General features: G+C 52.0%; 1 protein-coding gene across 2 annotated transcripts; it reads left to right on the plus strand.

Annotated features, from left to right (window-relative positions):
• Positions 1-6,177: 6,177 nt before the first annotated feature.
• On the plus strand, positions 6,178-11,186 carry Lbhd2 (LBH domain containing 2). Of its 2 annotated transcripts, none has more exons than XM_029484936.2 (4): positions 6,178-6,254; positions 8,031-8,117; positions 9,695-9,845; positions 10,858-11,186. In XM_029484936.2, exons 2-4 carry the CDS (start codon positions 8,052-8,054, stop codon positions 10,977-10,979), a joined length of 339 nt encoding a protein of 112 aa, XP_029340796.1. In that variant the 5' UTR covers positions 6,178-6,254; positions 8,031-8,051; the 3' UTR covers positions 10,980-11,186. The 2 variants fall into 2 exon arrangements, with proteins under 2 accessions (XP_029340796.1, XP_021034319.1); XM_021178660.3 differs by having other exon boundaries at positions 6,199-6,264.
• Positions 11,187-12,253: the final 1,067 nt, after the last annotated feature.

The following is a 12,253-nucleotide window of genomic DNA, read 5'->3' on the forward strand; positions in this document are numbered from 1 at the left end:
TCTAGGCTTCTTGCTGAAGCCAGCAGCAGGAGAAGAGTGTCCTCGACTCAGCTGCCACCCTGGAGCCTGGAGGTGACCCTTCACACCAGGCTCCACATTCAGCCATTCCAAGGTCAAGCCTGTCCTGTGGCAGTGCAGGTATGTCCCCGTGCCCACTCCACTGTCGTGGGGAGGGAAGATGGTTCCCACCCCCAGCAGGCACCTCTCCGTGCGGGATTTCCTTGTCCCACACACCCTGGCTCTGTGCCCTGGGGAATACCTGATCCTTAACCTCTGGGGCTGCCACTTGGTGGGATTCTCTGATTAAAGTAGTTTGTTTTTAAGCTCAAAACTCTAATGTCAGAAGCTTTCCACAGCCAACTAGTATTTCCTGCCAGACTTTCTTCTTGTAGTCACCCTGAGGCACAGGATGGTTGGATGGTCAGTCGTCCTGGACCTGTCTTCTCATCATCAGTATATGAGGACAGAAGGCAGGACTGTCGTTTTTTGTTTTTGTTTTCGTTTTATGTATATGAGTACACTGTCGCCGTCGTATCCCATTACAGATGGTTGTGAACCACCATGTGGTTGCTGGGAATTGAACTCAGGACCTCTGGAAGAGCAGTCAGTGCTCTTAACCACTGAGCCATCTCTCCAGCCCAGACCGTCGATTTTATAGCGCCCTATTAAAACATTCCAAATCAGCTTACCCAATGCCTTGTATTTTTGTCCTGAGTATAGCTGTGTTTTAGTCAAGTGGCCACCAGAGGGCGACAAGAGCAAACCATCCAGGCCCAAAGCACCCTCAGCGCTGCTCTTCCCTTCAGTCTCAGAGAAGCCCGAGGATATCAGAGAGCTTAGCTCTTACCTAAGGGAGTCACTCTGTCCCTTACTCCGTTGTCCTTGTGAGGGAGGCCCAGGTAGTGACACGGGTTCTCTCCGATGCACACACAGTCCTACACATAGTTCTGCTTTAATACCAGCGCTGCTTTTCTCTCCAGGAAAGCCCCAAGTGGGAGCCAGAAGGTAGGAAAGCCCTAGAGTTAGAGTCTAAAGCAAAGCTGGGCCCCTAAGGTGACTTTGTAGGAAGCTCTGGGCTCTGTCCTGTCTTTACAGACACTCCCTGCCTCCTGCCTCCGCCCCTCACAGCACAGCACACACTTCAAGGCCTTGAGCATTTCCAGAGAGCTCTCTCAGGACGAAGCCTCAGCCGCTGCAAGTCTCTTGTTAGCTAACACCTTGGATGGCAGCTAACACCTTAGGTGGCAGTTGGCAGTTACACCCGCACTAATAAGCAAGGAGAGCAACGGAGAGCAACTTCTTCCCAGGTGGGAAGGAGGGTGGGCAAGGATGGAGCCGTGGGGGGCGGGGTATGTCTGCACAGAGCATTTCCTGCTGTGAGGCTATGGTGCATCTGAAGCCGCAGTGGCCAGTGGCCCTGGCAACCAGTCATCTGGCATGCGACTCTTCAGTTCTGACCGTTGGGTTCCTGTGCCTGGAGTGGAGTGTATAAGTTGGAGTGTATAAGTACTTGCCTCCTTAAAGTTCTGTTGGAGCCCTTTGATGTCTCCACATCAGGGACTGATCCCTAAGTCCCACTCTGCAGGATCTCTGCCAGAGTCTTGTCCTCTCTGGTCAGAGCAGCAGGTCTCCCAAGATGCCGCCATAGGTGCAGGGCAGACCTCTGCAGACTCCTCTCTCCCCCTCCTCCTCCCCCGGAACTTGGTCAGTGTGCTTCGCCTGTCCCATACCCAAGAGATGGAGGCCCTAAAATTTACAGCAGTGCAAAGTACATTTCTAAAGACTTATTTTTATGTATAATTACATGTGCGCATATGTGACAGTGTGTACATGAGTGTGACTTTCTGTGGAGGTCTTGTGTCCGATTCCCCCAGAGCTAAAGTTCCAAGTGGCCATGACCCACCTGATGAGGGTTTTGGTACCAGAGCTGGGGTCTTCTGCATGAACAGTACCTGTCCCCAGTGAGCCGTCGCTGCATTTCTGCGCCAAGACTCCGCTCACTGCTTTGTTGGCTCTTTTTGGATCATCAGACCGTACATTTAGATCGATTCTTATTTTCTTCATGATTTCAGAAACCATCACCCAACAACGAATGTTTATTATTTATATTGAATTTTTCTTAGAGTTTTGTTTTATGTGTATGAGAGTTTTACGTGAATGTTTGTCGGTGCACCATGAGCGTGCCTGGTGCTCTCAGAGGCTAGAAGAAGGTGTTGGATCGCCAGAGCTGGAGTTACAGACAGTTGTGAGTCACCATGCTCTTAACCGCTGAGCCTCTCTTCAGCCATTTATATATATATATATATATATATATATATATATATATATATTTTGCGGGAAATATTAAAAAGGAACGGCAAGTTTCCACCCTACGCCGGCACTGGCAGGCCACATGATTCCAGCAGGGTGTTCTCATTTCAGCAGACTCTCTGGCCTGGAGCTCTTGAGATGTATACATTCATATAAAACAAGCATTTATTGATATATATATATACACATATATATGTATGTATGTATAAGGAGGGTGGCTGAGTGGGGATGAATAGATGAACTGTAGATGTTGGGAGATGGGTTGGACAGGGATGAAGTCAGCGGGTATGTAGTGAATAAGCCCACAGATAGCAAGCAGGTGGATGGCGGGTAAATGATGATGGATGGTGAACACCACAGGTGAGGCAGACATGGATGGACGGTGGGTAGTTAGTGTGTTGGTTACGATGGGTCAGTTCAAGTAGATTAAGTGGAAAGTTGATGGGCGCAGGATTGATGGCGGATGATGAGTGACAGACAAGAGCACATCGGGTGGAAGATGGGCGGGGCATGAGAATGAATGTATATACATATACACCATATACATACATATTCATATACATAATCATATACATATACATCATATACACATATACATAAACACACACATATATCATATACACACATATATACATAATCATATACATATGCATCATATACATACATATATACATATACACATACACATACACACATACACGTATATCATATACATAGACATATACACTATATACATACATATACATAATCATACACATATGCATCATATACATATACACATAAACACATATACATATATATCATATACATTTACACCATATACATACATTCACATAGTCATATACATACACATCATATACATATGCACATATACACATAAACATACACATATATTTCATATATAATCATATACATACACATCATATACATATACACATACATATTTATGTCATATACATGTACATATATACCATATACATATACACACAGACACACACACATATATATATCTTACCTGATACAGTGGATGGTTCAACAATGGTTGCCATCTCACAAGAGAGGCTGGAAACTGGTAGCTAGCTGTTCACTCCTTGAGGCTGGGTTCCCCAGCAGTCCTAATCAGGTGCTGAAGGCCTGGAGGATTCCTCACCTCCAGAGAAACTGAAGAAGCCAGGTTCTGATGTCAGTGAAAATGGCAACAGCCACACCTTTAGCAGCAGCAAAGTAGATGAGTTCACCATTGGGCTGTGAAGGCACTCACACGAAAGCTTTCCCCCCTAGAACCTTCTTATATTTGACCCACTACCAAAAAGCGCAGGCTGGATTTTTTTTTTTTTTTTTTTTTGGTTTTTCGAGACAGGGTTTCTCTGTGTAGCCCTGGCTGTCCTGGCACTCACTTTGTAGACCAGGCTGGCCTCGAACTCAGAAATCCGCCTGCCTCTGCCTCCCGAGTGCTGGGATTAAAGGCGTGCGCCACCACGCCCGGCCTGATTTTTTTTTTTTAATTAAAAACAAAAACAAAAACAGTTTTCAAGACAAACCCTAACAGATGTGCTTGCCTCTCAGTTGATTCAGATCCTGTTAAGTTTACAACCAAGAGTAGCCATCCTAACTGGCAAAAATGGTTGCTAACTGGATGGATAATGGGTTGAGTGTAGACAGAAGATGGAGAGTGGGCAGGGTCAGGGAAGGCAGATGACAGTCACGTGATGGTCACATGGTGAACGGAGACAGGGTAAATAGTAGATGTCTAACTCTTGCAAAACAGATCCATGAAGGTTGAATGGTGGGTGGGTAGGCAGTGAGGAGACTGGCTGACCAGAAGGCAGTGCGTGTTGCCTAGTAAGTGGGTAATTTAATATATAGGTAGGTCAAGGGCAAGTGGATAGTGAGAGACCACTGAAGGCAGACAGCAGTACTAGATGAGAGAAACTGTTACATGACCTCAGCCCAGTTGGCTGGGGGGGGGGTCTCATAGGGGGGGGCGCGAACAGTGGTGAGTGCTCAATGTTGTGTCTCCATCCCCAGTGCCTAGAGCAATGCTGGATACAGAGGTGGAGTTCATTTGTAGAAGAAACGCAGGTCTCCCCCACAAAGTAGCAGCTGCCTATGCATAAACACTAGGGGGCTACACAAACAAATCTAAGACTGCCTGAGGGCCTAAAGATTGGTAACGCAGACGACAGCCAATCAAGAACCACCACTTGGAGGATACGGCTTGCTTGGGACCAAATGGGACGTGGGTGGAGAGTATAAAGGGTGCTTGAGAGAATTTTTTAAAAAAAAAACTGGTTTTTCTAGACAGGGTTTCTCTGTGTAGCCCTGGCTGTCTTGGAACTTACTCTATAGACCAGGTTGGCCTCAAACTCAGAAATCTGCCTGCCTCTGCCTCCCAAGTGCTGGGATTAAAGGCGTGCGCCACCATGCCCGGCTTTGAGAGAATTAATCAAGGAGCTTGCTGCACTGTTCTGGCCTGCTACAGGAGTCTGAGCCATTGATTCCATGCCACCTCATTCCCAACCCAAACGGGAGAGTTGGGTCAGGTGGCCGGCAGTCCAAGGCATAAAGTAAATTGACATTTCTTAGGATAGAAAAGTGCATAGGTGGTCGTGATGGTTGGATAGATTTGGGTAGAATAGTGCATTATCACCGATAATGTGTGGGTGGATATTGTGAGATGGATATTGAACTGGTGGACATCTGATAGACGATGATAAGATCAGTGGGTGGGCGGATGGCGGCGGGGTGTAGTTCGTATAAATATGGATGACAACTGATAACTGAATTATAGATGATGATGTGTGACTGATTGGATAGAGGATAGCAGATAGACAATACATTGACAGGTGAAGTTAGGTAAGGTGTGTATGAATGCACGGTTGTTATCGATGGAAACCTGTTACATGCTAGGTAGGTAAATTCTGGAGAGACAATGAATGGGCAGTAAAAGAACACCTGTTGGGTGTTTCATGGATGTGGACATACAGTGACACGTGTGTGGATGGTGAAGAGACGGGTACATAGTAGTTAGGTGGAGCATAGTGATAGGGTGTCCACAGTTAATAGATCTTGGTTGATTCTTGGGCTAGTTCTACAGGGAAAGAAGGTGGCTGGATGGCCACCCTAGTGGCCGGGTGGCTAGTGAGAGGTAGATGCTAGACGCATTGCTAGGGTGAGTATTTGGGGGGGGGTGTAGAATGGCCGTGTGATAGGCAGTGGGGGTGTGTGCAGAATGGCAGTGTGGTAGGTCGTGAGTGGACTTAGGATGCCAGATGGTGACTGGGTGATGGATAGGGACTGGTGGCTGCCAGCTGGAAGGTAATGGTAGACTGACCACTGAATGGAGGTTGGATTGTGGACAGTAGACAATGCCTGCTAATGAACGGTTGGGTGCATGGTGATCAGATAGCTAGATGTGGGTATTGGGCACAGGTCTGAGAGAAATAGGACATTGGAGAGCTCTCAGTGGATCCTAGAAGGGGAATTGTGTGGATTATGCATGTGGGGATGTAGCACTATGGCCTTGGGTGACAGAGTTGTTCACCAAACCAACTGTCCTGGGGTAGAGAATGGACCTGGGGATCAATATGCGAGACAGAATGTGGGACAATCCTCCAACCTGCCCCACTTCCCAACATTTCTTCCTCGGGTAGCCCGTTTGGAGAAAATCCTCTTCCTGTGATATCTGGCGCCACACAATGCCACACCTCATATTCTAACCTGGAGACTGGGAGAGGAGGTCTGAAGTGGCCAAGACCAGGTTCTGAGGTAGGGTGGTGTCTAGAGAGGTGGAGGCCAGGTCCTTCCGGAGGCCCTGCAGAGGAGAGGGCGGGAGTGTGAATGAGAGGCCGGCTGCGAGCGAGCGCGTGTGTGGGCGGAGAGCTCGGAGGAGACCGAGGGAGGCGAGCTCCCGAGCCAGCGTGGAGTCCCCGCAAGCGCCAGCGGTGAGTGTCGGTGAGTGTGCAGGAGGCACAACGCCCCCTCCCCACCCTCGCCCGCCCGCAGGGTTCTGTCCTCCGAGGTGCACCTTGGCAGCCAAGGGTGGGGAGGAGGGCGAGTGCGGTAAGGAGTTAGTGGGAGCGCACCGAGGAAGGGACGGGTGTGGGTCCCCCCTGGCAGCCGAATACGGGGGGAGAGGGGCTCTGGATCAAGCGTCCCCCTACCCCGTGAGGTCCACAACACCTGGCCCTCTGCACCCCAGAGCGGATAGAGGTGTGTGGGGCTCTCACAACGAGGCTTCGGGCACCAGGCACCCTGCAAGAGCAAGGCAGCCTGTGGGCACTTGCCCCATCGTAGCTCCATCCTTGCTGCAATCTTGGCTCCCCAGATTTTCCCTAGGACTCTCCTGTCGCGCTCTCCCTCTTTCTCCGCTCACTCTTCAGCTCTGTCACCTCTTTGCATGGCCTCCATGATCGTTCTCCCTCCCTCATTCCCGAATGTCTCTGAGACATCTCTTTGGGTCTCTGTTCCGGGAGGTTCTCAGAACTCTGGAGGTATGCAGAAACTCTCTCAACATCTCAGAGTCTCAGAGCCTGGAGCGGTCCGCGGGGGATCTGGCGGGCTCTGGGACAGAGGACCACTGGAATGACGTGGCTGCCTACTGCCAGGGGGTGCCCATCACAGGGTGTCACCCCCTTCCAGACTACCTTGGGACTCTGGAACTTGAGCTGACCAAGGTGGACATCTGGTAGAAGGGCTCTCATTTTCCATGATCTTGTGGTGGCCCATGGTCCCCGCATCCCAGCAGGGTGTCTCAGACATTCCACCCTGCTGGTCAGTACTTCACCTTGGCCCAGTCTCCTTCCAAAGCACAGGCCTGTGGCCCTGGGCTGCCTGACTAAAATCTGCCAATGCCTGTTAGACCCTACTCATTTCTTGCTCTGGCATGAGCTAGGCTCCAAGAATACCCCCACACCCCCCACATCCCTCTACCCCACCACCACCCCGATACAGTGCTAGGGGAGTGTCTGAGAGCGGGCATCTGATTTCTGGCAGGGGCTCTTTCCTCACCCTGGAGGCTCTGATCCAGCCTCCCCAACCTGTGCCTGGCCTGGGTAGATGGGGCCATATGCAGGCAAGATGTCAGCTTCTCTTAGGGCATGGCCTGAGGGTCTGTGGGTGAAGGGGTGTTCTTGGGCAGGATCGGGGCACCTTGCCTTCTGGCTGGCTCAGACTCAGTGCCGGGTTTCTCCCAGCCTCCTGACTCAAACTTGTTTGGGCCCCAGGTCTGCCGTGTTCTCTGCTTGCTGTTCATTGCCTCAACACCTGAGTCTCTCTTGCTGCCCAGACTGCCTGCTCTCCATCGCTTAGAGAGGCCTCAGGCCAGCTGACCTTCCTCCAGGAAGCCTTCCTGGCTCTCAAAGCTGGGTCAATCTCTCCCCATCTTGCCACATTCTCTATAGTCCTGGGCACTGTATGGCAGCTCTCCTGTGCTCTATAGTCCTGGGCACTGTATGGCAGCTCTCCTGTGCTCTTGAGATCAGCTCTGAGCTGTGGGTGCTGGGCCTGGCTAGGCTGAGGTGGGGAGGGTTCCTGGAGGAGAAGGAGAAGGAGGAGAAAGAGGAGGAGGAAGATGAGGAGGAGGAGGAGGAGGAAGGGGAGGAAGAGGAGGAAGAAGAAGAGGAGGAGAAGGAAGAGGAGGAGGAGGAAGGGGAGGAAGAGCGAGGAGGCCTAGCACTGGCTGCAGTGAATATCTCATTTTTACTCTTGTCTTTGTGTAGCCCAGTAGCAACAGCAACAGCATGAGCACCCCACAGCCAACAGCACCAGAGAGCCCCACTGAGGGCCCCAGAGGCCCAGCAGGGAAGGTAAGTGACTGAGAGGCAGGAGACAGGAGGGAGCCAACCTCAAGCTCTGGCCTGCGACTTCAATATGCTTCTCATCTCTGCCAGCCTCAGTTTACCCTCCCATGTCAGGGAGGGCATTGCTGTTTTTGTAGAAATTTGGTGGATAGAGCAACTGAAAGCAAACTGCCCTGGCTTACTTTGCACCCCAGCTGAACCTGGGGACACCAAGGCTCATTCCCCAAGCACAGGATCACATTCTGCTCTTTAGGGTGGTACTATTCTAGGGTGCCCTCGGATATTTAGGGGGCTGGGATGTTGATGCAGCAAGATGTTTAAATGTGTAGTAGGGTGCACTGACACACCCCTGTAGTCCCAGTAGTCTAGAGAGTGAGTCAGAGGATCAAGACCAGCCTTGGCTACTTAGTGGGTTTCAAACAGTCTGGGGTATAAGAACCTGTTTCAGAAGTAAAATAAACCGAGATTCTAGTCCTGCACAGACCAGCAGAGTCACAGAAATCTGCCTTAGGTCAACAGAGCCAGTAAAGGAAGAAAGCAGCCTAGACTCTGGGCTCACAGGTGCAGCTACCCTGATGGTCTGGCTGGCTGACTTAGCCATCTTACCATAGTAGGTACCCTCCAGACAGAACCCATGGCTGACGGAAAGGACTAGGGTATAGGAAAGGAGCCAGGATGGGGAAGGAGGCCTGGTTTGGCAAGGCCAGCGGAGTGTCGGCCTCAGCAGGGTCCAGCTGTGGAGCAGGATGGGGTCCCCCTCTGCTGTCTTCTGAGGCCCTTTATCTTTCATTCCACAGATGGTCCAGCCTGGCGACACCTGTTCTCAGGCTTCAGGATCACCTGAAGCACTTGGCTAACAGAGTCTTGGGTAGAGTGTGGAAGTGTGTGTGGGGAACCAGTATCCATTGGTTCTAAGCAGTCATTCAGAGGCAGTCTGACAGTTTGCCTGCTCTGTGCCTACCTTGCTGGAGGACTGTGTGCTACTGTGGGAAGGCATATACACTAGGTAGCCGTCTTTTCCAGAACTTCAGGAAGGCACAGAGGTGGACCAGTGCAGGCAAGTCAGGGCCTCAGGGTACCGAGGGATGGAGCTGTGTGAGGCAGCTTCAGCCTTGAAAAGCTTGAATGGGAGGTGGAGTTGCTGAGGGCACCCAGAGGGCGTGTGGGCACTGAACAATGAGGGAGAGCCAGCTCTGATTGCCATGGCAACATCTTCCTAGCTCCTTGGCCTGCCAAGTGGAGGGAGGAGGCCAAGGACCCAGCAGGGAAGCCCCTAGAAAGGAATCGTGCTGGCTTCCAGGTACAGGAAGCAGCTGGGGTGCTAAGTCCTGGGCTTCCTCCTGGGTGACTTGTCTCTACCATCTTAGACTCTGTCTGGGAAATGGGCTTCTCTGGGTCTGAGTCCAGGTGAGTTCTATGGTGTTCCCTGGATACCTGATTCCCCAGTGGTGGCACAAGGCAGGGCTGTTCACCCTGCCTGTTCTTGCTTGGCCTTCCTAGTAGGACAGGACAGAGGGCAGAAGAGGCAGAGCCAGCAGTCCATGGCCCGGTATCACCCTGATCCTTCCCCACTCTCTCTATAGGTAGGTGTTCGGGAGAAGGGCCCTCGGCTCTGTCAGCGACTGCCCTCTATTGTGGTGGAACCCACTGAAGCGGGTGCTGTGGAAAGCGGGGAGCTGCGTTGGCCACCTGAGGGTACACAGAGAGGTACCCCTCAGATCCAGGCTGCTGCTGGTGAGACCACAGTGCCCGTTTCCTGTCAGTGTTTGCAGTAGGTGTGGGACCCCAGCATCCAGAGCATCGACCCAGGGCCTGGACTCTGCCTCACCTTCACCCACTCCTCTGGTGACTGCCCTTCCCCTCATCTGTACCTGTCCTCTTAATGCACACCTGTGGCTCCAGGCAAGCCTGGCACTCGAGAGGGCCACAGGCACTCTCCTACTGTCCAGACAGCTGTCTGTTCTCCCTGACTTGAGAGCTTTGGAAGGATTCGCGTTGCCCACAAGGACCTAGAGGGGCCAGCGTACAGGAGCACATTTGGGAACAGGGGTTCCTCATAGCTTGGCAGCGGTGGCAGGGTGCAAGACTGGAGCTTCAAGAAAAAGGTGGGACAGGAGTAGTTAGTCCTCAGGGCCTCCAGAGTGGCTCGTAAGCCACTGAAAGCTCTAGGCACGAGGGCTGAGCTGTTCCCTGGGGGTCCTTATTCTCTGAAGCCTGTGGAGGGTCTCTCACTGTGAGGATGTGAGTTCATGACTCAGAACCACACAAACCTCCCTCCTCTCCCCAGACCTCAGCCTCTGGGCTGGTCCTTATCCCAGTCCTTATCCAGCTTGGCCCTGAAGGGATCTATACTCATGGCCCTCACCTCTTCTCAAAGCTCCCTCACCCTGTGTCAGGCCAGCAGCAGAGACAGCAGCAGTGGCTGCTGTCCCTTAGGTAACCACTGAGGTGTGGGCTGTTGGGAGACCCTCAAGCTACCACATTCTCTCTGCCATACCTTTCCCTGACACACAGGGCTGCTTCAGGCTTCCCAAGCTGGGCTTCATTCTCCTTCTCTTTGCCTAAAACGAGGGTGTGATCACCCCTTCCTTCCCATCCGCCCCGGGGAAGAAGTGGCTATCCCGTCCAGATGTCTGCCAAAGGCTCACCTCAGATCCCCCAGGACCAATTGAGCTACAGCTGTCACCAATAGAGAGGCTTTTGGCTTTATGTTTGGTTTGTTTTTTATTCCTTGTCTTGTTTTCAGCTCCTTCCCCAAGTCCACCAGGGAAGGAAGCAGATGATGATGTCATCCAGGGTGCCAGCTCTGGGCACCAGGCATTCCCTGCTCCAGTAACAGATGCGGGTGTGGCAGGCTCTACTCTCTGACCACCAAGAGGACCTCCATCCCAGGATGACAGGCTGATTCACAGAAAAGGCTGGGCCCACACAGGAGACCCAGCTCACCAAGCATCCTGTCTGGCTGGGTGTGGCCAGGACCCCGGCCCCTGCCTTTGCGCTCCATGGCCCAGATCTGGAACATACCCCTCTTTGTTCAGTGGCTTGAAGCAGAAATAAAGGCATCCTTCCTGGTGGCTACGGGCACCTTCGTGGGCACTTGAGCTGCTGGGCACAAGTTTGCTTCTGCTAGTGGTATTCTAGTCTCTCTGAGGCTGGGCAAGTCAGAATGTTGGATGGTAAGCACTTGGTGCTTGGCACTCAGCCCGGGGTGGGGAATGCCAGGCTGAGCAGAGCCAGAAGGCTGTTCACACTGTCTCTGCCTAGGGACACTCTCTCTACTCTTCCTTGCCTAGACTGCCTATGGCCATTCTTCCAGGTGGCCTCCTACCTCTACTAGAGATCCCCTGGAGGTCAGGCACCCCTTGTACCTTGCATCCTGGGTACATTAGGGCACCAGGGGCACCTAAGGTGAGGGGTCTTCTTCCAGCCCAGATTATATTAATTCCCTGCAAAAGTCCCATTTTACAGATGGAAAAATTTAGGTTCAAATGAGGTGCCCCGGACCGGTTTTGCCCAAAGCTATGGAGGGACCCTCAAGTTGGCCACAGCACCCATATGTGACCTTGGGGGGGGCAAGCACCTCCTCTTACCTTGAATGATGATCTTGTCTCTTCACAACCAGGAGGGGAGCTATGGTACCTCATCAGGGCTAGCTTGGGGAGTAGAAGGCTGACCATGCCTAGGGCTCCCTCTTAAGATGTACTGCCTTCCCTTGGCGAAGCTTGAGGAAGTTCAGAGCCTAGCCACTAGGAAGTTTCCATAATGTTAGCTCAACAAAGCCCTCAGGCGGAGGCCCCACCATGGGTGAGCTGGTTGGGCTGTGGGAGACACAGGCCTTCTGTTCTCTCCTGGCCTCCTTGCTAACCTCCAGGATGAATAAAGCAATTTCTCCAGCCCTCCTCCCTTCTAAATATAGCCTGGCCCCCAAACGCCAGAGGTGGGAGGGGAGGTGCGGAAGTTTGCCTGGAAGTCTGCTTTAAATTTAAAACCGTGGGTGCTCTGGGTCCAGGCTGTCAACGTGGGCCTTGCCAGGGTTCACGGGTTAGAAGTGTTGTTGTCCTAGAATCTCCCTGTCCCCAGCTCTTCTTGTGGGTTTTGAGAAAGGTCAATGAGACTAGGAAATGGGGAGGGAGTGTGGGGAT

The sequence above is a fragment of the Mus caroli genome, unplaced genomic scaffold (genome assembly GCF_978045245.1).
Source record: "Mus caroli unplaced genomic scaffold, Mus_caroli_1 scaffold_14, whole genome shotgun sequence".
NCBI classification, from domain to species: domain Eukaryota; kingdom Metazoa; phylum Chordata; class Mammalia; order Rodentia; family Muridae; genus Mus; species Mus caroli.